The 26,958-nt window shown below is 39.5% G+C and overlaps 1 protein-coding gene and 1 long non-coding RNA gene across 2 annotated transcripts in view; one reads left to right on the top strand and one right to left on the bottom strand.

The window, feature by feature from the left end:
- Nucleotides 1–26,958, top strand: part of plcb3 (phospholipase C, beta 3 (phosphatidylinositol-specific)) — a 58,627-nt gene that overhangs the window by 4,748 nt on the left and 26,921 nt on the right. Inside the window, exon 2 of the mRNA XM_023965810.2 lies at nucleotides 12,968–13,054. Coding sequence (XP_023821578.1) covers nucleotides 12,968–13,054 — 87 coding nt within the window. The remainder of the gene's footprint in view (nucleotides 1–12,967; nucleotides 13,055–26,958) is intronic.
- LOC144987115 (uncharacterized) lies at nucleotides 22,541–23,429 on the bottom strand. Its single transcript, XR_013650979.1, has 3 exons — nucleotides 23,323–23,429; nucleotides 23,192–23,253; nucleotides 22,541–22,637 (listed from the first exon to the last, which is right to left on the bottom strand). It is a non-coding gene; the product is annotated as an uncharacterized LOC144987115 (long non-coding RNA).

Genomic DNA, 26,958 nt, shown 5'->3' with positions numbered 1-26,958 from the left:
TACATTCAAGACAAGCAAAAAATTGCAGTATATAAGAAAATTGTAAATTAGACGTTTTTTGTTTTTTAGAATATAAATTGGAGACTTAAAATCTTTGTAAAAAAGATAAAGTTAAAAGTTTTATACTTGAATGCTATCCCCCGCCTCCCCCCAAAAGCCTCAAATAAAACTGTACCTTAAGAAACCAGCTTATCACCGTCCTATTCTTAAAATCTCACACATTTGACTGGGGATTTTGGTGCTTCTTGTATTTTTCTTTGCCATTAAATCATTTATGAATGACTACATTCAGAAATGTTTTGTTATGTAAACTTTTGCACTCCCTTTTATTGTTGCAAGTTAAATATCATAAGCAAAGCAATCAATAGCATCAGTCAGGCATACTCAAAAACAGCATGAATATGTACGTACAGGACGTACCCCCCCCCCCCCCCCCCAGTTACTCTGAATATATTTGAAATAAAAGCATAAATATTGAGGCCAACAGTCATTTCTTAACGGTCATTAAACATGCTTTCCCATTTGAGGTTACGAGGCTTTAACGTCTGCTCAGGTGCCAGGGATTATTTATTTTTTTAACCAAAATGACTTTGATGATGGTGAACGGATGTGACCTTGCTGCACGTTTGCATGAACATGCAGTGTTCCGTGCTCACAGACTCCGGAGACTTTCAAGGTTTTCCTTATCAAATTGAGCGTAACGTTTCATTTATGCAGAAAATTAAATGTAGCCTCAATTGGTGCAACAAAAAGATCAAAAACAGTTTGTATTCTCTATGCTGGGGTGCTGCCACAAGACGCGCTGAAGGCGTTTGGCACTTATGGTGTAAAACAGGTTTTCAGGCTTTCAAACTTTTTCGCTTGGATTGGGATCAGTTCTCGCTCCCGGCTCGAGTCTGAACAGGTCTACGGCTCAATGCTGTCAGATAAGAACGAGGACATACAGAAAGGGCTCCAGGCCGCTGCGGTTTGTTTACAGGAAAACCCCAATTCTGAACCCGTCCCGTCTTCTTCTGTCGCTCTGTCCTCACATGTGCTCCTTGTCTTGCCCTCCTTCAACTCCTTCTCATCAACCCACTTCTCTGTCTTGGTCTCCACGCAAAAAGGTTTTGTTGCTGCAACACAACTGCTGTCTCTCTGTGGCCTTTGGGCGTCCCGTGAAACTCACAACTGACTCATGAAATGAGGAGGAGGAGCAGGAAGGAATTCCAAATTGATTCTGTCTTCTGTGTTTTGGCTCATGCGCACATTCAGTCCCATATGTGTTGGACTGTTTTGTTCTGTGTTTTTCTTCTTTCTTTTTTGGGTTGAATGACTTCCTGTTTAAAATTGTTGCAAGGCTCCAGAGTTTTTTTATTTATTTATTTATTTCTTCTAACTTGTCCGTGCAACTGGTTCTCCAGCTCCGCCCTTTCCAGCCTGGCCGCAATTGAATTTAGACAAATTCCAGTGGGAATTCACTTAAAATTCCTGCTCAACAACCAATTAAACAAGAGAGAGAGACGCTGTTTGTTCACAGAGCGGCCTCGGTTTGCTTAGGTGTTAGTGTTACCTTTAGAAAGACACAAACGGCGGGTTTTAGTCAGCTGAATGTGGATTTAAAATACATTTTGAATCTATTTTCTGGTATTTATCTGCTTTTTTCCCCCATTAAAAATCAAAAGAAATCTTTTTAACCCCTTTAACACCAGAGATGTTGCTAGCAAATCCTAAATGACACACTTTTCGGTCATAACTCTACGAATGAATCAGCTGATTCTGATGCGGAGAAAAGCAACTTTTCATAACAGCTAGGCCTGCTCAATAAATCAATGTCGCGATATCAGCTTGTCCAATACATGGACTGCAATAGACGGAGTAAACTGTGATAAATTATTACTTTAAATGTTTACACACATGCCTAGACAGAGGGACAATTATGTGTTTAAGAAGGCGCAAGCACACACTACCTATATTGTTCTTACTTGTTGTCGATATTAGTTTTGGCCCGTACGACCAGAAAGCTAGATTACTGTTCTTCGTGTGTTTTCCTGACACACAACTTCTTACCAGTCTCCTAGTGAGATAACTTGCAGCGTAATTTGTTAACTTTTATTGAAATAAAAGTCTTCCGGTGATATGGAAATTATTTATTATTTGTTTTTTGTGTTGCTATTTGTACATGTAAGGCAAGTCGTATCATTGCAGTATTTATCATTAATGTTGCACATCGCACGTTTCCCTCATACCGTAAAACCCTAACATCTGTCTAGTATCGGCTTTGCACTGATATGCAACTCATTACTAGTGCTTTGAGCACTAGTAAGCGCAGATAAATCCAATCCATTATTATAATAATTTTTTTAATCAATATGTTTTTCTGATTTTACATCTGACTTAAGTAGATATCATAAAATAATAGAAAATGAAATGATAATACAACAGGTCATTTAAAATGGGTACAATCAGCATCAGTATGCCTGAGTCCTCGAGAGTCTTTAGAAAATAAGAAACCCCTTAAAGAAAGAATGGTACAGTGCATTATTGTGGAGCGGCAGAGGAAGTGTTATTGTGTTTGATTAGTCAGATCTTTTTTTCTGATATAGTTAATGAAATGTTTCCATATTCTGGCAAAAGTGTCTTGTTGTTTTTTAAAGTGTAAGTTATTGTTTCCAATGGTAAACATAAAGACAATTCTTGAAGCCATTTTTTAACACTTGGCCTGTTCACCCCTCTCCATGAGAGAGCCATTACTCTCTTTGGTTGTAATATTCCCAAGTCAGTTAATTTTTTTTAACAACTATTTATATTCAAATCATTGGGATATAAACCCAAAAGGAATGATTTTTGGTTCCAGTTCAAGATGGAAAGATAACATCCCCTCTAAAATCCAATCTATTATTATTATTATTATTATTACTAACGTAATGTGTTGCAAATCAGCGCAAGGCTGGTTGAAATACCTTAATTGCGTCAATGGTTGAAGAGTTATGGTAGTAGAAAGAATGTCAACATTTGAGCTAAAGCCTCTGGTGTTAAAGGGTTATTTAAGGCAAATGCTTCTATTTGTCCTTTTTCCCTGGTCAGAAGTAGAATTATTTCCCACAATTCCCTATTCCAATATCCTGATTTGATTTGTTTGTATCAGGACCAGTAACCAAAGTCACAAGTAGGGCTTGTGAAGATCTGATGTCCTTTTAAGTTAAAGGATTTCTGTCACATCCTCATGACCTGAACAGTCCAGATGGAGCTGAAAATGATCAATTTTAGCCTCCTTTAGTCAAGTCAGGATAATTAAACCCTACAGACCACACAATACTCAAGAAAAGGTGTAAACGTTGATGGCCGCAACTGAAGGGTCTTTCATGATGCTGCCCTGCCAATTTGAACTGGATTACATCCTGCGCATTTTGAAACATAAATAAAACATTCACAGGACAGATGCAGGAATACACAGAAACAGCCGTGTGTGTGGCTTGGACTGCTTTCAGTTCCTTTTTACTCGATAGTTCAAGACCGAGGTCAGTTCAGCTGCACAGCAGATGTAAATACTGAATTTAAAATTTAATATTCCGGGAAACATTTGCAATTTACTCTCAGGAGAGGCTAAGTTTTGTTGTGGAATTTCAAGTTGCATTGATGAAGCACTGCTCTTAACTTTACATACAGACAACTGGAAGGGCGGTTCTCACTTATCTATGTCACGATGTAGTCTGCCACCTCTTGGTGGGTGGAGTCTCCCTGCCCCAGGGTGAGGAGTTTAAATACCTTGGGGTCTTTTTCACGAGTGAGGGAAGACTGGAGCGTGAGATTGACAGGCGGATTGGAGCGGGGTCCGTAGTTATGCGGTCGCTGTATCGGTCCGTTGTGAAGAGAGAGCAGAGCCAAAAAGCAAAGCTCTCAATTTACCGGTCGATCTTCGTTCCAATACTCACCTATGGTCATGAGCCCTGGGTCACGACAGAAAGAACGAGGTCCTGAATACAAGCGGCTGAAATGACCTTCCTCTGGAGTGTGGCTGGGCGCCCCCTTAGAGATCGGGTGAGAAGCTCGGTCACCCGCGGAGAGCTCGGAGTAGAACCGCTTCTCCTCCACATCGAAAGGAGCCAGTTGAGGCTTTTAGTTGGCATCTATTCCGGATGCCTCCTGGACGCCTCCCTGGAGAGGTGTTTCGGCCATGTCCCACTGGGCGGGGCCCCGGGGAAGACCCAGGACACGTCTGAGAGACTATGTCTGTCGACTGGCCTGGGAACGCCTCGGGGTCCCCCCCAGAGGAGCTGGAGGAAGTGGCCGGGGTGAGGGAAGTCTGGGCATCTCTGCTTAGACTGCTGCCCCAGAGACCCGGATAAGCGGAGGAAGATGGATGGATGGATGGAAGATGTGAGAACCGACTCATTTTTGTGGAATGGGAGGGTCCGGTGCTCAGATCGCAGGTTTTTAGAAGAATACTCAGAAATGCGTGAAGGGATCAAAATACCACTTTGGGGTTGTTTTTTGTAAAGAATTAACATTATAATACACTGCATGATATAGACCCTTTAATTTGTGCTTTTGCTCTAAGCTGCTTTTTCTTTACATTTTTACATTGAGCCCTTTGGTTTAAGGTCTTGACTCACAGATGGAAACTTGGCCTGGAAACTCAGACTTAAGTCACAACTAAATTTTTAATGCAGAGACTTGAGACTCAACCTCAAAGACTTGAGGCTTGTGAATGATGTTATTTGTTCAATCTTTTTTTATGCAGTAGTCACGTCTAAAAGTTATTTACAAAGCTTTTGCATTGATAATGTAGAAACGCCAATAGCTTGTTTTAAACTGCTTAAAAGTAGTTTAATGACAATTTGTGACAATGAAATTGTAATTTTAACTGAAGACTTGAAACTTGGCTTGAAGTTACAGCTAAAAGACTTGACATTTGACAGGAATTTATCTCCAAAGGCGTCAAACTAAAATTAAAAATTAAGTTCAAAAAGGGACTTGTGACGTTTGTGCCTTGACTCTAATGTTTTATTTCTAAGTTACTAAAAGATAAAAGGCTAAAAATTGTTCAAGCTCATTAAAAGTGGACGTGTTTTCATTGTTTAGTCTTGTTGGGATAATAAGTATTTAATTTTTTCATAGTTTTTAGTTAAATTTTTTTGTGTCAAAATTTTTCTGGGGACAGCTTGGGTTTAAGGCAAAAAGGTGCAGAAATGAAGAGAGTACAGAAAGTCAGCTTGAATAGAAAATTTTGTAGACACTTTTTAGATGTCAAACCAACGGAGACAGACGAGATGCTCAGATCAGATTAGAGGGGAAGTTAGAGTAACGGAACACAGAATAAGCGTTTGACGCCGTGTCGAGAAACGCCACAGACATCCTGACAGACTGGTGAGAAACGAGTGCAGGATGGATGGACTGAGAGAGGTGCAAGGTCAACCACAGCCACATGTGAAGTGTGGAGCTGACATCTGGACAGCTCCTCTTCACTCCTTCCCCCTGACTCCAGTAGTAATTGGGCTGTCAGTCACTTCCAGCCTGGCTGTCTGTGTATCTTTCACCTAATCTCTCCTCCATTCATTATTTTGTCATTTCTTTGCTCTCTTTTCCTCTCCTGCGGGTCTGTCTGCTTCCTGTCATTTGCTCAGTTTACTCCTCGACTTTTAAATGTGTTTCCACTTTTTTCACTTCCAGCAGTCTCAGTTTGTGTTTTGATGTGGATCAAACTTGTATATTCACATCTCAAATCCAAACATCCCCTTTAAATATTTTGATTATATGCCATCTGTGTGTAAAAGCCCCTGAAGTTTTCATTTAAATGTCAACTTTAAAGACCCACTCCGATCATCTTTTGATCTGTTTTCAAAGCGTTCCCAGTGGTCTTTGGATATGATTATGCTGTTTTTAGCCAAAGAAAAAACTTTTCTAGGACATAGTTTCTGCGGAGCGGCAGGAGTTCATTAGAAATTTACCCCACCTGCCCTTCCCATCCGTGTCACTGAAAGCCTGAAGCAGGTAGCTTGTGGCCTGCCCAGAGTCTACATAATACTGCACATAAGATCTTTGTCTGCTCCTAAATCACTACGTATTGTCTATATAAATCCGAAAAACGCTACAAGAACGTGTTAAAAATAATAATAAAAAATTATTATATTATCTATTAGAATACATCTAGCATAAAATGTGAATTCAGACAGACACATTAGCAAGACGCTTTGGGCTTCACATAAAAGTTTCACTGCAGGGTTTGTGTAAACCTTGTGCTATCCTAGGCACTTTAACATTGGGAGTGGGGTCATCTAGACCCAACAAGACAGTCCGCTAAACTTTTTTTCTTCAAAGATTCTTGATCTTCACTGGTGTCCATGGATTACATGAAATCCTCTCCACCTTTATCCACCTTTGTCATGGTAGGGAGAACACGTCAGTGTAAGGATCGGGTAAATCTGGAGCCCATAGGATAGCACAAGGGTTAAAAAAACACACAATATAATACATAATCTGTGATATTATAAGATCTGTATGATTTAGTCACACAAATCAGATTTTTCTATTTATTTTATATATTTTTGAACCATTTATTTATTCAGGCAAGACATATAATAATATCCTTATTTTCAACTTTGGCCTAGCACCAAACAAGGCCTTTTAAATGGAAAGAGACTGAGGTTATGGGAAACAGACAAAAATCCTCAGCAAAAACACAAGAAACCCTAAAATTATAAAAAATATTAAACTTTTGTACTGCAGCAGTTTTTAAGCTTTTAAAAGATCACTAAGATGCAAGTGAAGTATTGTGACCATAGAAAAAAAAAAACAAAAAGCAATTGACTTCTGATGCAGCTTCTGCATGGATTATTCTTTTTCTGTAACATCTAAAGTTCAGCGATAGGCTGTCCAGTGCATGAGTAGGAAAACCAAAAAACACAGAGATTTGAAACAAATCAGTGCTAATAAGGGATTGCTAAATAAAGGCCTATAACCGGGTTCTAGATCACAAATCTGGGAAAATGGCTGAATATTTTGCATTTGTTTTTTATAGTTGGCTTGTGGGACCATTGAGGCAATTGGGTACCAAAATTCCAATTCTTAGCTTGACCTTTAAGGGTTAATTTGACTGATTATGGCTTTTAAAAAAGCCAGCTACTGTATGTCAAATGCATAAAATAATGGATTTCTGACTCCAAGAAAAGAAACCTCCCTGGGTTTTTTTTCCCCTCCTAAAACTGATGGGTCCTGCGCTGTGAATAGGTGTGGTTTCGTCAAATCGGGAGGCCTTTTATCCCGCAGGTGCAAAAATAGTGGTACCACACATTGTTGAAGAGCCGTAATTTGTAGGTTGACCGTGCAGTCGGCTTTGCCAGCTGCTTTGTCGCGGGAGAATTTGGCATTCAAATCAACCGGTAATGAAACAAGGCGTACCACTATGTGAAAAGCAGAAAAGGGGGTTTTGTTCAGATGAACATCTACTAAAAGCAGGTTTAGTGGTTCACTTGTTGCATGTGGAGTACGGCCTAGATAGAGGAGAGTGAAATGAAGCCTGTAGAGGAATGGAAAAATGTGGTGCTTGAGCCGTGTAAAAGACCTGTCGGCTACACGTTGGACAGATTCCCATCAGTCGGATCTATAGCCATGCGGACTGGCTAGTTTTTTTCCACATAGCAATTTTCCCGCGGCTCAAGTCCAAAGGTTACCCCCTGTCATCAGTTCTGCCATGTTGCCAAAGCAGCAGTTGGAACACACCAGCGTGCTTTCCCACACATGCTATAGCATCAGAGAGAAAAACACACGCTGACCAAAGGTAGACTTCGAACAGCCACTTAAATGAAATTTCCCACTGCTTGTTTTCTCTAGACTGCTGTTATACAAGCGCACACTCCAATGGTATTCAGTTTGATGGAAGGGAAACACAATTGTTGTTGTTTTTTTGGCTCGGAGGCTGTGATATTTCAAGGAGCTGCTCATTAGCTGCTGATTGTGGAACATCAGCCATAGGGGGCTGTCTCTTTATGTTTGACGGTGGGGGCTGGTCGTCAAGATGACCACCAGGGGACGTCTGGAGGAGAAAGAGGAGGAGATATGGTCTTTCAAGCAGGTGCGTTTTAGACGATAAAACCAAGAAAGATGGCATCAAGACTTCAGACCCTTCCTGCATATCATGTAGATAATTAGGGAGTAGAGGTGAAGTCCCGATTATAGACCCACCGCCCACTCTCACACTTCAAGCACTCCACAGGATATGTGTCAGCTGTAAACAAAGGTGCATATGAGGGCGCCATTATCAATTTTCTGCCAATACATCTTGAGTAAACCCATTTTTATCATATGAAACTTAGTAATAACACTTTAGATAGAGCTTTAGATAGATAAGTAGATATGCTTTTATTGTCATTGTCCATTGTACAATAGCTTCAGTGTTGACATCCTTTTGAGATACTGTAACTCTTCATTCAGCTGATTCTGCCAAAGAGAAAAGCTGATTTGCTTTACTAACCTTATGTGTTGAGCATTGGTGCAAAAACTAAATGAAAAGCTGATTTTTTTTTTTTCTGCCTCAGAACCAGCTGATTGTGGTTGATTTCCACTGGTCTTTCTGCGGTGCATCTCTGTTTCATTTACACAAAAACAGAACATTCATTAATTATTTGAAATGTTTACATCGTCAATATCTAAAGTCCATCCCTATGTAGTTCAACGCAAGCTTAAGGCAGGAGTTCTATTTCCATTCCATCAATACATCAGTTTTGCGACACAAAGCTGTAGGAACAGGGAGTGGGTCGGGGTTTCAAAATACAAACTTTTGTTGTACTTTCCAAATAAAAATTAATAAAATCTCATTTTAAATTAAAGTGACGTGCCTATGCCATTATGCAAGTTAACACCGCGGATTACACCAGTTTCTGGACATATACTGGAGATGCAACAGAGACAATGTAAACTGACAGCTGTGAGATGGACTCCCTATGCAATGCAAGGGACCACAGACGTGCTAGTGTAAATCCGGCGTAACGGTATGTCAAAGAGGGTGTATTGTTTAGATTTCGCTGGTGACATCTCTGATGTTAAAGGTAGAAGCATATCTTTAAACCAGAAAAGATCAAGGATTTCCATAGATTGAATAAATAAATGAAAAAAGACTAAATTTTTAAAGAATCTTTGGTGTATTGCCCAATTTAAGTGGTCACAGTAACTAACTTCTATGTAGATGATGGTAGAATTTCACTCAAAGGACTAAAGGAATATGCAAAAGCAATAGTGTCCGTGTTAGTTGGAAGAGCAGTACTAGAAAGCGATTGACAGTTATGTAAAACATCCCCAGGCAGACCATGCAAATTGTCTACTCAAAAACAAGCAAGGCCGACTTTTTCAGATGCTTTTCACAAATGTTTTTCACCAAATGGCCTCAGACTTGGAGGTGGAAGTGCTGCGAACACAACAGCTTGAAGATTTGATGTGGTTGCTGGCTAAAGATCACGCCATAGTAGAAAAAGTCTCAAAAAAGGTTAATCTGGACTCAGTTGTTAAAGTAAAAAACATTTCGCTTTTTTAAACTGAGGTTCTTTTTATCATGGTGCGGATGGAAAGAAGAACGGAACAGGAGTGATCCCGAAGTAGGAATATTTTGGAAATAAACTGCCCTTATGGGAGGATGTGGACTGTCTGCAGGTGAAAAATGGGCATATGTGTATGGGGCACAAAGGTGGCCTACACAAAATTTTAACATAGTAGACCGCTCGGTAAGGCCATAGAGCAAAAATGTTCGTGCACATTCTCCTACGGGCATGTTGCATGCGACATGTCATAGAAAAAACTCAAACAACATGTAAGGGTGAAGTAAGTGAAACAAAGGCATGTGGTACAAATCTTTCATTTTTTCAACCTCCGAAAAAAGGGGTTGCGCCATCGCGCACAAGGTACTCATCAATTTTGTTCATGTGATAAGTGCGCTCTTCGTGGACACAGCCGAGCTATTAGAAATGAGGGAATTAGACAATCAGAGCATAGTTTTTGTTGATGTTCTATGGGTACTTGTGTACCACCTACACACCCAAGTGTGCAGCATTTGCGGGTGGTCTGTAAGAAGCCAGTGCCAACCTTACTAATGATTTGAGTGCACAGTATGATGGTATCACCCATATATCAAAAGTGTGTGTAAGTTAAATTATCCTTATAAATACTTCACAATACACTTACGACACATGACAATCATACGTTCCATTTTTAATGATGTCCCTTGAAGTGGCCACATGAGCCTCAACGGAACAGCAAGACACACCTGCGCTTCCCTTAAAATGCGGCCACTCCTCTTTATGACCCCCCCCCACCCAAAAACCCACTTCCCTTGTATGGGTCAACCCTTGTACAGGTGCATGTAACTAGGGCATAGTATGTCGTACAGGGCATAAAAGTTGATGGTGTGATGGTGAATATTAGGCCTGCACAATATACCGCAAATTTATCGTTATCGCAATATCCAGCTCTGCAATATGCATATCGCAAAAGACAGCGAATATCGCAATAAATCGTAAACCCAAATTTGTTAAAACAATCTTATGGCAGCTTGACGCTTTTAACGAATCAAATAAATCCCTTTATGCTTTGACCAATCAGATGGACGCCTTCCCATTGTTTACCAATCAGATGGAGGCCTATTATGTTAGATGTTTGTCACCTATGTCAATGAGGGTCATTTGGAGTGTAATTTTTAACTGTTGCAATGAAATGGGAATGATGTTTTTGGCATTTTTCTATTTTTTTATATACCGCAAATTATATCGTTATCGCAATATTAATCTCTAATATCGCATATCGCAAGTTTTCCTCATATCGTGCAGCCCTAGTGAATATTGTAAGTTGTGATGTTCCAAAGTTGGATGAGAGTAGAAGTGGGATGGATGAGAGGATCCATGGTGATTGGAGCAGACTTTAACAGACAAATTGTGGTGTTCAAGTTCAAGCAACGGGCCTTTAAATTTATTTAAAAATAAATAAATAAAAGAAGGAAAAAAGTCCAAAATTTTAAGACTGAAATCAAAAATGAATCTTAAAATCTCAAAATTCCAGGAAATCCACCAACAAAACTAACCTTTTTTAGGTTTAGATCAGATTAGACAATAGCTTTTATCCTCTTTATAAGTTTATGTTTCTTCTTTTATCAGTTTTCTATCTGCTTGTTTTCTCTCATTCTGTTCTGACACTAATCCCTTTCGCTCGCTTTCCTCTTTTAAGCCAACGTTGGAGCCCAAACTCAAGGTAAGTGAGTTGTAGAAACAGTCTAAGAAATAGAGCTGAGAAAGCCATCAGATAAGAAATCTTACACACAGTATGACAGATTCAGTATTGTAAAGCACAGCTTTCAGGCTGCGAGATCGTATACCTTTTTCATAGTTTCTTTCTATTCAATTTCTATTATAAAGTTGGATGCTATTCTGTGACCTGATTGTGGCGCCGGTGGCAGCTGGTGTCATTGAGTCATCTGTCACTCGAATGATGATACATTATCCCTGTTTGTCTGACTGGAGGGAACGAGATAATCAAGCTCCCTGAGTGCTGCATGTAAAAATAATAATATTCATTAATAATAAAGCTCCTGCTGTGCATGATTGGCATCTTTATGCTGGACAACTGTGGTGCAGAAGTAGATGGGTTGACCTCTGATTGGAAGCTTGCAAGTTCGGTATAGAACTGTCATTGGGCAAGACACTGAACCCCACATTGCTCATGATGGTTATAGGTTGGGGCCAGTGGAGCTACAATCAGTGTGCGACTTTGTGTACGTGAATGGTACTGTCCCTGTAAAGCACTTTGGGCTTTCTAAGAAGGTAGAATATGTAAGTATGGCTGCTTTAACCCCTTCATGCTGTATATCCCTACTTTGTAATGTACCATTAAATCTAGGACTCCACCTAACTCAGTATCACCATGAAAGAAAAACACTGAAGAATATTTTTTTTATATAACTGGAAATAAAGTCAGTCATGAAGAGGTGAAGTTTGTTGTTTTCATGAACTCTGTGCAAATCCCTCAGATTTACAGGCCCAAAAAAAGATCATAACCATCCTTGTTCCTGAACTCTTTGAAACTAAAGATGTCGCCAGCGCCACCTAAATAACACGCTCTTGAAATTACCGTAACTCTTGGACTGTTTAGACAATTAACATATTTTCAACGGATTCTGAGGCAGAGAAAAGACTTTGCACCGATATGCAACAGTTTTGCATTTTGACATAAGGCTGCCTTTTTCCACTTCAGAATCTGCTGGAATTTTGTGAATTGCATAAACTGTTGAAGAATTACGGTAGTAGAAAGACTGTCAACATTTGTAGCTGAAGCTCCGCTGTTAAAGGGTTAAGGTTGTGATGATTTTGCTTAGGGATGCAACGGTTCACTTACCCCACAACATCGTTCAAACTACAATTTTTGGATCACAGTTTTGTTTCAGTTCAATTTATGAGTTGTGATATTACAAAAGAGCAACAAAAAACAAAAAATGTTAAAAAAAATCCTTTTTCTACTTTTCTACTAACAATTAAGAAAAACCTTTCAGTTGGCTTTTAGTAAGCTTGGTGTAAAGTTTTAAAGCAAATACTAAATCCTTCCTAAATCTAGCACAACATGTGTTTGACGCTTTCAATGTAAACATACTGGTATGCAGTAGGGATGCAACGATTTACTTTCCCCACGATTCGGCTTAATGGTGTAACACATGGGTTGGGTTTTTGATCATGAATTGTTTCATCCCTAATTCTGGTGTAATATTTCAAGAGCACTTGGATGGAAACGCTGTGAATAAAGTGACCTAAACCGTGACTTTTATTCTTGAAAGTTGCAGTGTTGGGAACACGCATGCAATTTACCTTAACACCATCATGAGCCATCAGAAAACCTGCAAAGTTGGGTGTGCGTTGCAAAACTTAAACCACTATTTTGACGAAAGAACCTCAAAGAACTACTAGCCTGAGCGTTTTTATTTTTTATTGTTCTGACTCTTCTGTTTTTTTTCATACAGGATCCCAACGGCGGCAGCCCAACACTGGTGACCTTGAAAGTTGACCCAGATGGATTTTTCCTCTCATGGACTGCCGGCTCAAACTTGGTAAGTCACCAAATGCAGTGATTGGCGCCTTAATGGGCTTGATGGACGATTATTTTTCTGTTTTCTTCAAGCTCTTAAAGTGGTTTTCAGTCCATTAGATGCTCCAAAACAACTTTCTTTAATTTGTTGTGGGTTTCTTTCCGCGCCTCCATCCTTCCCCCTTATGTCTTTGGATAACTGCGGTTGTGACTCCATTACTGTAGTAATCTAACACTGGACATTTTAGGCATTAAGCTGACATAATTAGTCAGCTGCAGCCAGCAGGATGTTTTGCTTTAAGATTCAAATTATGATTGTCTCGCACGGATACATTAAATAATTATTGGATAAGCATGATGGACGAGTCTTTCTGTCACCAGGGTTTGCCTCTTTTGGTTGTCCTAAAACGGAAAATACTGAAATGCTTCAGATTACAGTCGGATTACAGGGAAAAATCTAAATGGAAAATTTTAGGATGGCTCAATTGACCCCCAGGCTACAACTCAGGGTTATATTAGTTTTGTCTAATCTATCGATTTTTTTCTTCTTCTTCTTTGTCAACCATTTTAAGTTGTTTTTCAGCATCAATTGGACAAATGGAAGTTAATGAGCCAACACATTCCCCTTTTAATTTATTTATTTTTATGAATATTTTATGAAAATTGATTCTTGTTTGTATTCTGAAAAACACAAGTCTAACAGGTTTTTTTTAACAAATGACCCTCTGATACTGTTTTTAGTGGTCTTCTTACAGCATATGTGTAGTTTCTTTTTATGACGTACTTTTGGAATCATTCATATAAATGAAGACAAACACCAGCAGATTGTTCTTGTTTTTTAAACCTGCTGTAACAGATTGAATCTCATTTTTAGTGGTACTCTGAGAGGTTGCAGTACCTTCTGTTGGCCACCAGTTGTCACTTCTTTATTTTTCCAAAAAATACGTCGAAGCTTCAAATCTTCAGATGCTTGGCTCAGAGCTTTAGATACTTTGCTTGAAGCTTCAAATGCTTCATGACTTAAAGTTTCAAATGCTCAAGTCTTTGAGGCTCAAAGCTTAAAATGCTTCGAGGTTTAGAGGTTCAAAGCTTCAAATGCTTTTTAGGCGATAAGGTTACACGCCTCAAATCTTTTTTTGTTAAATTTAGAAGTAAAAGTCTAAATTTCGTGAGCACCATCTGCATAGGTTGCAGTACCCTCTGTTGGCCACGTGTTGTGACTAAAATTAGGTTTGAAGCCTCAAAGCTTTAGATGCTTTGCTTGAAGCTTCTAATGCTTCAAGGTCCAAAGCTTCAAATGCTCAAGTCTTCTAGGCACAAAACTTTAAATGCTTCGAGGTTTAGAGGTTCTGCGCTTCAAATGTTTTTTTTTGTTAAATGTAGAAGTAAAAATCTCAATTTTGTGAGCACCATCTGCAATTTTTTTCCCTGTAATATATGTTTTTTGAAAGTAGCTGTTGTCTTGTTTTTTCTTCTGTGTTACTGTGAAAAGCATCCTGTAGCATTAGCGCCACTTGTTTTTGCTCCATTACACATTTTTAGAGAAAAATCTGTTATTTTGCAGATTTACTCTAAGGTTGGTTTCTATTTACACCACGTTGGTGCTGAAACCAACAAATTGTATATTGTTTTTGTATCCGATGATGCTGTCGGGCAGTTTCAGCCCAAATTGACTCTTTCTGCTCCCTTGCGTAAGGCAGAGACGCCACCCTTTGGTTAAAATTCTGACGCTTTGTGTGTCCTGACAGCATGTAAGGAGTGATCTTTTGCTTGTCAATCAAATGCCTCTGTTGTGTCTGCCCGCAGAGGGTCGCGCACACATCTGGGCAACAGCATGCGTCACCTTTTGCCATCGGCACGTGTGTCAGCATGTGTTCACGTAACACATGGGCGCTTCAAATACTCATTTTACTCTGTCTGCTGACGTGTTTGTGTGTGGGGGATTGAGATAATAGGCCATTTGTCGCCTGAGGTGCAGCTGTGACACTGTTTAGCATGAAGTTAAACTGTCAGTCACGGCGTCCTTTTCGTGGTGGTAAAACTGCACATTGTGTGCAGATGGTTCTTTCACCAACGCACAAACAGAATCTGGACGTTGTTACACTTGTAAAGAACAACAACCGGTCATGTCTAAACTGAGCGACTACATGGCCCACCTGCCAAGCTTTACATTTTCTCCTAAAGTTGCTTTATTTGTCTTATTTGGTAAATGGTAAATGGCGTATACTTAAATAGTGCTTTTCTACCTTCTTCAAGGCCCAATGCGCTTTACAGTCACAGACCCATCCACCCAGTCACACACACATTTACACACTGCCGAACACTGGCGCCAACCTCCCACCAGAGGCAAGGTGGGGTTCAGTGTCTTCCCCAAGGACACATCTACTCATGGGCGTGCAAGGCAGGAATCAAACCTGCAATCTTACTATCATGGGTCGACCGCCCCTGCCGCTGCACTACGGCGGAGTGCAGCTGTTTTTATTGGGTAATTCAGTGAAAAACGCATCTTAAGCATATTTTTTAGCTCTTTAACACTAGAGATGTTGCTGGCGACACTTCTTGACATTCTGTAAATTATTTAATGTTAATGTGATCAATGAGATTCAGGTGATTCTGACACGGAAAAAATCAGCTTTTCATATCGGCTTTAGACGGATTTGCAACATTTTACGTTGGCATAACTTTACCAACGTAAAGTGTTGCATAACAGCGTAAAACTGAGTACCAGTTGATACACATATATTGCGCAAACACTTCACTACTAAAACGTGATCATCAGCAATGATACCACCAGACTGTTCTGATTGAATTCACTTAAAAAGAAGTATTTAGCAATTTATGAAAACATGTTTTAATGAAAATTGTGCAGAAATGATGTTTTGAAGATCAAATCTTTTTTTATTATAATTTTTTTAATTTATCATGTGCAGTTGTTCATCACAGATCGTAGTTTCTCATGTTTTAGACAAATTTAGGTCCATCAGGGGTCATTTGATCTTTAGACACACAAGGTGTATTTTCCATAAACCTCCTTTCTACTCGAAACTAAACTTTTTACTATGAGTTTTATTGAGGAGTTTTGTTTTGATGTTTCTTGACATAAAAGAGAAAATTACACACAGAAGAAACAAAGAAAAAGGTTACAGGGTACAAAAAACAAACACAATGGAAGAAAAGAGAGAAAATGTCAAAATAAACAATAAAAGTTCATTGAGGCTTAAGATTATCAATATCATAAATAACTGCATGAAAAACACATCTACATAGTCAAATATCCACATACACATACCCGTTGTGTGCACAAAGCTGCACAAATGAAAGCAAATGTACACCTGCATGTAGAGATAGAGTTCAGACAAACCGCCGTCTTTGTGCAGAGCTGACCACACGCGTGTGTTCAGGTCAGTGTGTAGTTTTCAGGGTGTATATTGCGGACCCCACGCCAGTGGTGCACAAGCCAAACAACCCAATGCACACCATAACCACTATGCTGAATCGATCTCTGCGTGCGGAGAATAGCGTGCCTTAAGCTAACGGAGAAATCCAATGCTACAAGTTTGCACCTTAAACAAAGTTGTTCGACCGCTACCAACAGTTGCCCAGCAACTAAACTCACCTGTCTCATGTACTGGATAACTGTACCGCGAATACACCTCTGAAATGGGCTAATTTTGTTGACTTCCTTCAACAGCGTTTTCTTTTCTGTTTTGAATAATGTAATCAGCTGATTCCAAGAATCCAAAACCTCATAGACATCTATAGAAAAATAAACAGCTGTTACTCAGTCATTCTATTTGTCACAATAACCATTTCTGCTCTGATCCCTTTTCTAATCGTGTTCTAGCTAATCCCAATGTTTTTTCATGACATTTTTTTCTCTTTACCGCAAGTTATTCAAGGCAAAAACTGGCCAATCAGATTCCTCAATAAAAATATGTGTCCCCACATCGATCGTTTAAAATGTTTTATGTGACAGGTTCTCTCGAGCCTGCCTGCAATTGTTAGGGGTGTGGACTTCCAACAAGCTCACTCCTGATTGGTGAGAGGGGTTGCCATAGAAATGTTGACTCGTACTTGGACCAATCACTGCTTACTGACCTCGTCTGGCTCAATAATAGCAACATGGCAATGTTTAAAAAAACTGTTTTATGATAAACATTTTTTGTTCTGCAGACTTTGTCTATTTTATGTTGAATTCATACCACAAGATTATTTCCAGGTTTTCAAAAAATTATTAAACCAGTCCTACTCTCGGCTTGTATCGTTTTTAAAAATCGTGATCAATTTTTAACCCCTGTTCTAATGTTTGGGCCGGCTTTGGATTCTTACCTTTAAATAACAATAACAAATTATGGTCAAAGTAAATCCTCATGATTCCCACCTGTATTCGGGACCAACAAGTGTAAAGAAAAAAGAAAAAGAAAAGCTTCAAAAGTCAATCCTATGAGGTTTCAACCTGGAAATGGGCCCACCTGAGCACACGGCAGTGACTGCAATCATTTCATTGATCCCAGAGTGGAGCTTTGGTTCAATCTCGCGGCTCCCCAGGAGGTTTCCGGGCGGAGCTGAGAGGATTGAGGACACAGCAACACCAATCCAGCCATTGTTAATGAGAGCACATTCACGCAGATGACAAGGGTATTCTGGTTGGAACTCATTTCTCTGAATAGAGCCGCCCAAAATATTGTGTCCCGACTGTAATTCTGTTCCTCTGCTCCTCTTCTGCCAACGATTTCCCTCTAAAGACAACTTTGATTTGTACGTTTATCTTCAGTTAAATATAACTGGAAAAAGTTTTCTAAGATTCTAAGAAAATACGAAAATGTCTTGAGCATTCTCTGAACAAAAAACCTTTTTTGGAAATAGGATTGCATAAAAGTGACATTGCGTTTTATCTGGGACAGCAGGATCTAAGGTGTTCTCCTGAGGATTCACTGTCCACGTTTTAGCCCTCGGCTCTACCATACAGTTTCAGTCTCCTACTGTAATTTTTTTTCTGTGAATTTTCTTTTTAAAGACCCATGCCAATGAAAATTGTGTTTTTTGGTGTTTCTATCATGTTCTTGTGACACCTTACACTGAGTGTATTTTCTACATCACAAAGTGGACCAGAAGCTCCCTGCTCCGCTCCATTCTGACGTCAAGAGTTCAAGAGTCCACTTCCAATGAAAATCCTTTGTAAATGTGCGTTTCCGGCTTCTGCCTTCAAATCTCTCATGTTCATGCATAGCTATGCAAGTTTTTATAACCATTTTTGAGCTCTATGTACAAAAAGCGCGGCCATTGAAAACAAGTTGCGAGTTAAACCGGGTAAAACTTTGACCAACCAGGAACTCAAATTTGGGAGTGCCGTATGGATGACGCCTCTTAACTCACGGAAAACACAGAAGAGCCAACTGCTTGGAAATTGATCCTGGAAAAGAAATTATTATTTGGGGAATTATGACACCAAGTCTTTAAAATATTGAAATACAGTTGTCAAAAAGAAAAAGCCTGGAGCAAGATTTACCAGCGTTGCAGCGCTTCAACATTTCGCACCGAACGTCTTCCGACTGTAGGTGGCAGACATGCTCTAGTAAACAATAGAAAAAGAAAAAATGGCGTCTCCCTGCTTATTCAGTGTGAACACCATATGATAAAAGTGCATTAAAGAATCCGCGTTTAGCGCTTTTGAACGTGTGTCAGTAGCGTCGTCAGTAGTATTTGATGCATATGCTTGTAGATGACTAGATCCATGTTCGGCTTCGTTTTTCTTGTTCGAGGTGGATCAGAAATGTCCGGCTGGGTAGCTCCAATGTTCATCGCCGGTAATGTGAAGTTGGGGGTGGGAGGTGCTGTCAGCTAGCTGGAGAGCGAGTAAACTGAGAGCTCTCGGCAACAGGGATAGGAAGTGGGATGGGGGTTGCTGTGGCCCAACAGCAACATATTTCTAATTGCCCCTCTGCAGAAATTATATCCAAGATTTTGGCTAAAAAATGGCATTATCATAATTCAAAGACCATTGGGAACGCTTTAAAAATAGATGATTGGAGTGGATCTGTGAATTTATGTTTGCCGAGACACGCCATAAAAAAACTGCAACTCTGATAAACCAAACTCATGCCAGGAGAAGACGAATTTAATTTTTTTCTTCTGAAGATCGGCTCTTGGCGTTTTGGAGCAGAAAGCTTAAATGTTTCTGCAGACTTTCTGCCTGATGATTCACGTTCCAGCATTTGCTCCTGCTGCATCCATCAGCATCTTTTTACTTCTTTTTTTTTAACTGTCCGTCTGAATCGTCGGCCTTCGTCACGTCAACTTTTCTTTTAATGCCTCAAGACATTTCCTCCTCACTCTTTTTCTTTGCTTATTTAACTCGATATAGTATCCTTTCACCCTTCCGTAGGTTTTTATTCCTTACCTCCATCTGCTTTGTGTCACATTTCTCTTCGTCTTCAATTTGTTTAACACTTATCCTTAAATATCGTAATACCTTCCTGTGTTTTTACAGGTTTTCTTTGACTTTCTTGCTTTTTTTTTTTTTTACATCCTCTCTGTCATCTATTGTCCGTCTCTGCTGAAGTTCTTGGACGGTCAGCTTTAGTGTGTTTCAGCCAGAGCCCAGAATTTCCCACAATGCCAAAGTTAGTGACAATAACAACTGAATCACTGACAGACATACGCACACACCTGTTTTGATTGGACGAGATGCACCCTTTCACACACTAGCGTGGACTGCTTTTCTTTCTATTTCTGTCACTCCTCTACTAAAAGGGAGAAACACCCAAAAGATGACACTTTGTGCAACCAAAGATTAAAGTTTTTATTATTTTTAGCAGACTGAATCCAAGAGAAATTGTTTTAAAGCTTGAAATTGTTTCCTTTGTTATGTCACCAACATTTCCTTGAGAATGTCATCTAAACTCCAGCCTTTAGGACTCGCGGCGTGCAGTGTTTGTCAGCGACTCTTGGACAGCCAGTTTGCCCACGGGTCTATGGATTGAGTCCAGCTGAGGCTACATTCTCAAACGCCAATCTCATGCCAGTGGCTGTGGGTTACACAAAAAAAAATCCACACTTGCTTTAAGCTTTCCTCTAATCTTCCAAATTGTTTGCTCTTCTGATAAAAACTCTCTTTTTTACTTTATCTTTCTTTGATTTTTTTGTGTATGATTTCGTCATCAGTGAGGTAAACCGTTTAACATTTAGCTTCACTGTTGACATTCGATTACCGTGGATTGTCCTTTATGCAATTAACAGAAATATAGTGGATTCTCAAGCCGAGATAAGCTTTTATACTTACTGTTAACCTAAAATTAAAAGCCTCTTTTCTCTCTGATTCATGTTGATCGTTTGAACAGTGGAAGATTTTCAGTATGTCAAAGAGCGTTTGTTATTAAGATGTCGTAGGTGACAAATCTGGTGTTAGAGTTAAGCTATTGGCTTGGCAGAGACTAATGTAAAAGATGTTCATTAGAACCAAATTTAAGATTTCGACTTTACTGCTTTTTGCCGTTCAGTTTTAGAGCAAAAGCAATTTAAAATGAATTCAAAATACTAGAATTATTACAGTATTTTGCTCAAGGGAATATCTTTTTTTTCTTGATTGATTTTACTAATTTTTAAGTAAACTCCTTGGTATTTACTTCAGAGGTTTATGTAGCTAAACTCCTTTTGTGATCGTTTTTGTATATTTTTGTATATTTCATAGGGTGTGTGTTCATAAATGGTGCAGAGGTAGAGTGGTCAAGCTCTGATTGGTTAGATTGCAGGTTCGGCTCCTGGGCCGCCTCCCTATATGTCAAAGAGACATTGCCCTCGGTGGTTATAGGTTGGTGCTTTGGTTCGGAAGCGGAGCCACCATCAGTGTGTTAGTGCATGTATGCGTGTGAATGACATTGTGACTGTAAAGCACTTTGGGCCTTCTAAGAAGGTAGTAAAGCTCTTAAGTATTAGAGGTGTAACAATCAATCGATGAATCGATTTCTATTCCTAGGATTGAATCAGATCGATCTGTCTGAGGCAGAGTACATTTGGCCAATACAGCTAAGAAAATAATTACAAAATAAGATAAATTGATGACCGAATCGAAATTGGAAAAAACAATTTGTCTTGAAACTCGGTAGGTTTATTTGATTAAACTGTAACATAAAAAAAACAAGTGACATCACAGCAGACAACCCAGACAACCATCAATAACCATCATTCCAGTCCAATGTGTGGAAACACTGAATTTAGCAAAGACTTTGAATATACAGTTTGGTAAAATATTCTAATAATTTGGATTATTTTGATGTGAAAAAACAACAATGGGCTGAACATCAGGAAACTGAAATGCATGGATTTGCCATTTATTCTTGTTTACTTGTTTGTTTGTACACACATCATGTCATTTTGTTATTTTCCCTCTACTTATTGGTTCTGGTATAGAAATCGGTCATTAAAATCACCATGATGTTTGTGGAGTGTTTCTCCCCCAGCATCCTCCACACAGCAGATGGGGAGCAGTAGAAGGAGGGAGAACGTCTCATTTCTACCCCTGTAGACCAACACAGCTCAGGCAGACTTTGTTGTGAGACAGGGTCATATCGGGTTTCAACACATTTGTTCAAATTAACTTGACTTGTTTTGGCCAGCGTTTGTGGATCTTGTTGGAATGCCGTCTGGGACCGCTCTGTTTGGAGCTTCCTCCTCTTGCTTGCGTGGGTTTCTTTCCTTGTGCTCGAGCTTCCTGCCGCAGTCCAAACGCGTGTGTGTTGGCGAACTGTTGAGTCTAAATCATCGGGAGGAATGAGTGTATGTTTCTTTGTCCTGTTTGTCTCTGTGTGGCCCTGTGATCAATTGGAAAGATGTTTTTTTCTTGAGCTCTAGCAGGCTACACCCCACCCGACAGTGAGGAAAGGATAAAGGAGTTTTTTTCTCTCACTTATTAGGTTTTTGAATCATCATTTTTATCTGCATTCATTTCTTTTTTGATCGTTTTTACACATGTATATGCTAAGTGATTTAGCTGAAACAAATGGTTGTTTTTGGGGATTTTATTTTTTTAAACTTTAATATTGTCTTTCATTTAACCACAAGTTTAGAAAAAGATAAAATTAAGTTTTAATATTTTAACAGATTCAAAAGATGAAATTTTATAGTCTAAGATTTGGATTTTTATATGTGATTAGATAAATCTGAGAGGGATTTTATTGTATAGACAAATATTTCTGCATATTATGCCTCGTTCCCACTGAGTGGTCTGCTCCGGTATTTTGAGTGCTGCCATTTTAAAATGGAGCCATTAAGCTGGACCAAAATGTACCATTTTTGGGCCCCTGTTGGTTGAAGGTCCATGGAAAAATGGAACAGATTGTTTGGGGCGGAGCTGTTGTTAAAACCCGTTGATTGGCTGAAGGTCGTTACAACAAAAGAAAGCTCCAAGAACGCTGCTTTATTCCTCTTCGCCACCTGCAATCTTCTTTCAAACAGCGTTAAATGTTTTGTTTATTCGAAGTACCTAAAGCTAAGTGTGGGAAAAAAAGAACTCCTGGACGACCTCCATTGTTGTTGTTGTTAGCTTCACCCTGCCCACATGCGCCGTGACGGTCCAACTTTGAGTGGAAATGCTCTCCTGGACCATTCTAAACCGGAAACAAGGCTTAAGTCATATTTTCTTTACATTTCTATAAATGTTTGTTTATAAGTCAATCAATCAAACTTTATTTATAAAGCACTTTTCAAATGAAAGAATAACACAAAGTGCTGTACATTAAAACAACTAAATAATATCAAAACAAGCATGAAGATTAAAATAAACAAAAACAAAAAAATAAAATAAAATAAAAATGCATTATATATACCAATACATATATTAGGGCCCTTTGTTCTATGAAAAATGTTTACTTATATGAGGCATAAAAAAATGTCTTGATTGAAGCATTAGCAGAAGGCTAAAGCAAAGAATGAGCAAATATGAAAATCTTTGCAAACCAAAGTCAAGTTTGCTCCAGAAATGGACTAAAATGATTTAACAAGCTGCTAGTGTTTAAAAACAAACAAACTGAAACCAGGAAAACTTTCATGACCGTTTTCTTCCCAGTTACATTTAAGACCCGCCTAAGATGAATGTTCTTGCATAATTGTTGTATTTCTTTTCACCTCTTACATTTAAATGTTATTCCCAAATGTACTTTACCGGAAAGCAAATGACCTGGGCTGGATGCAAATTGTAATCACGCGCCTCGTTCCACGCCGTCGCTGCAGGCACAAATTATTTGTCAGTAAAATGATTTTGCAGTATTTTGTCAAACATCCTGGTAGCTTCACCTGCCACAGGTTAAACCTCGCTCTGTTTTATTTTTTTTTTTGTGGATTTTCCTTTCTGCGCGGTCAAGTGTCTTTCTCTTCGCTGTGTCTCGCCATCTCGTAGCAGCTGGTAGCTGTCAGAGAGACGAGGCAGAGATGTCCCTCTGAAAAAACAAAACACCCAAAAGGTTGACACTTCCTCTCGCTTCTTCTCATCTTCAATCTGTGCCCTCAACCTCTCTATCCATACCGCTCTACTTTCTCTTCCTCTTGCTGTGCTACCTCTTGTTTCTTATCAGGACATCTTTTTTTTTTTTATCATGCTCCTCCTGAGAGTTATTGCCCCCTAATTTCTTGCAACAACACGCCTAATCTCCCCGTTTCTCCCCGTCCTGTCGTGGGAAATTGGGCAGGAAGTTGCACATGCAAGCGGGGGGGGGGGGGGGGGGTTACACGAGGGATGCTGGGAGATTTTTTTCCCCCCTCAAATCCTCCTACATCATTTTTTTCCTATTATTCCTCTCATCCCTTCTGTCCACCCTCATGCCTTTTATGTCCTTGTTTTTCACACAACCATCCAGATTAGGAGGCATTTGGGCGACAATGGAGAACATATGAAACTAACTTGAGACAAAAGGCTGCAGTTCGTCAGGTTCTACATGTGGTTGTAAAGGGAAAGTGAGTTAAACCTTGTAAATCACGTTGGACTGGTAGCAGATACCTTTGAAATGACTGGAGGTCTTTGCTTTTTCTTTTATTTATTCGTTTTCATCGCTCACAACTGAAGCTTGTAAACAGTCGCTCTCACAGCACTCAAAGCTGAAGGTCAAACGAGGCAGTAAAAAGTATATTTTTTTTTTTTCTTAGCAGATGTAAGGAAAGATCTGACCACCTCGGCTGAAGCCAAACACTTATCAAAAATTAACTGGAAAGAAAGAAGTGGTTTGAAGGGTCTGGCCATTCTCCCGCACTGACACAGCAGTTAGTGCAGGAAGTGGAATGTGCCGTTTGATAATCGGACAGCTTCCTACTCCGCTTCTCTTCTGTTTTTGCTTCACTGTTGAGTCAAGCGTGTCATTTTCTGTGAAGATTTCCTCATGGAACGAGAGTCGATGTAAAACTGAGCGTGTTTACACGCTTTCAGGAGTAACACCATATTTTTGGCAGGTTTCTGTGGAATCAGGTGTTCAGTTAAAGACCCATTTCAATGAAATGGGTGTTTTTAATCATGTTCTTGTTGCACTTTTCTCACTATGGAGGATGTATATAAATACATTTAAGCTTTTAACCCTCATAAGTAAATTTCTAATGAACTATTGCCGTTCTGCAGAAACTGTCTTAGAAAACGACACAGTATTTTTGTGTGGTGGGGCTAAAAATCGTCATAATCAAGGGAATTAAAAAAAACACTTTTTACAATGAATTAAAAGAGGATTGGAGTGGGTTTTAGGAAAACATGTTATTTTAGCTGGTGCAGACAAGATCACAACACTAGCTCCTCTCTGCACATAGATTTGAGGCGGTGCATGGTATCAAACCCATCCTCGAAGCAGAAGCTTCCTGCGTATCCCGTGGGCTCCTGTGCTGATCTGCATAAACCACACTGGGCCTTACTCATGTTCTATGGAAGCCCAAACCACTTACTCCCCAGACTGACCTTTACCTTTTAAGTTGACTTTTTTTGTGCTAATATTTCAATTTGTACAGCCCGAATAGTCGATTAAAAGCAAACCACTGGTTTGTATTTTCCCATGTACCTTAGTTTAATATGTTATTGATCAGTGCAAAAGCTCAACTTTAAAAAATTTTAGGGAGGAAGAATATTTTTTTAAAGTTCTTCTCACCTTTGTCATTGGAGAAGACGGACAGATCGGTGTTTAATGAAGATTGGTCTATTTTTCATCTTCTATTTAAACCCAAAGTTTATTAGAAACTGGCGTCAATACGCAACAGGCCACTGTTTATGGTAGTCAGTACAGCGGCTCCAGGTAATTTGGCTCTTCGCTTTAAAGCTAACGTCCAGACTAAGTACGTGTTTTTTAAATTTTATTTAAAAAAAACAGACGTTTCTTATTATTTACTATTTTAATTTCAATCCCGCTTTATCCCACAAAATCTGCTCAATCTTCTTTTGTTTAATGATTTTGCGCAGAAAAACAAATGGTCTTTTGCTAGCATAAAAAGCATGTGGCGCTCTTGAGGCCAGTCTGAAAAACGCAGCGCTATTTGGAGGGCGTGACCAAGTTTAAGTTTAATGTATCCTCCTCATTGGTGCTAACACTACGCAAAACTTGACTTTGCTAAAGTTTACCACACTATGTGGCAAAGTTTGTTTGCTAAAGCGCTAAAATGCTAGCTCTGTAGCCACGAAAAGTCCCAGCATTGTAGATACTTCCGAAAATACAAAAAAAATGACCAGTATTTGTGTGATTTACTTCTCTTCTTGTTGCATTTGGTTCTTAAATTGTAGTTTTTGCTTCAAACTTTTAGGCTTTCTTTTGGGCTTTTTAGCATTTCTGCACCGTCAAGCTAATTTGAAGTCATCCGTTAGTTTTTATCCAGTTACTCCACAGACTTGTGAGTCTTTATCATCTACGTTTCTCATTTTGTAAATGCATGTGTGAGTCTGTTAATGGTCTACAGAGGGCTGCCTATTTGTGCAGTAAAAAAAAAAAAACGGCCTTGCTAATCCATGTGTGTTTTTATTTCGCAAAAGATTTATGACGGCGGTTGCTATTTTCGCCGGGCAAGTTTACTCCGCTGTGTGCTTGTTTGCTCTGTCAGACGTTTTGGGAGGAGTGTGGTGTTTGATGTTTTCTCATAATATATTTTTCAATGTCCCTCGTGCACCTGGACAAACGTCATTTTTCTTTTGTTAGGCCTTTGTTTTTTCACGTTTCTGTGTTTTTGTTTTTCTCTGTCTTGCAGACGGAATTGCAGCTATGCTTTGCTGAAATGGGACTATTAAAAACTCTGTTATGATGTTCACTCACACCACAGAAATATGAGTGGAGAGCAGAGTAAACAGGGGAGATGGACTGATGAGTAGAGGGGTAGAGGAGGGGGGAGTCCTGTGGTTATAGATGGAGGAAATGTGACGAGGGGATGGTTGTAGAGTCGCCCCATGCTTCACAGGGGTATTAAGTGTCCTCCTCGTTTTTCTCAAGTCTTCCTCTGTCCTCCTGTAGCATCACTAAGACAGATTGAAGTTCATTGTTGTGGTTCTCAGCCTTTTCTCCTTTTTAAAGTCCCTTCCTGTCATATGATCGTTCCAGTGTTGTCTGAGTACAGAGCAATCAGAAGGATGGGTTTCTGCTTTACGCCATTCGATCGCTGACGTGTTCAGGAAAAGTGATCTTTCGAACGCAGGCCCAGCTACGTCACGGCGCCGCGGATTTGATTGTTCGGCTGTTCTTTGATATTTTTCTGTTCTTTATGCAAGCAGAGGAGGGAAAAAAGGCAGGAAGGAGGGGAGAATGAAAGAAATGAAGGAAGGAAAGGAGAAAGGGAGCGAGGCTGTGATCGTAACACATCAAATGTTTCTGTTCAAGAGCCTAAATATAGGGCTTGACTAATAAACGGCACACAATCAGAATCACCTTTGAACAGTGGAACCGTGACATTTACAACGGTGCTGCACGGCTGTTATAAATACAG

The sequence above is a fragment of the Oryzias latipes genome, chromosome 18 (assembly GCF_053564925.1).
Source record: "Oryzias latipes strain Hd-rR chromosome 18, Olatipes_Hd-rR_3.1".
Taxonomy (NCBI): domain Eukaryota; kingdom Metazoa; phylum Chordata; class Actinopteri; order Beloniformes; family Adrianichthyidae; genus Oryzias; species Oryzias latipes.
This window is presented reverse-complemented; position numbering and strand designations above follow the sequence as displayed.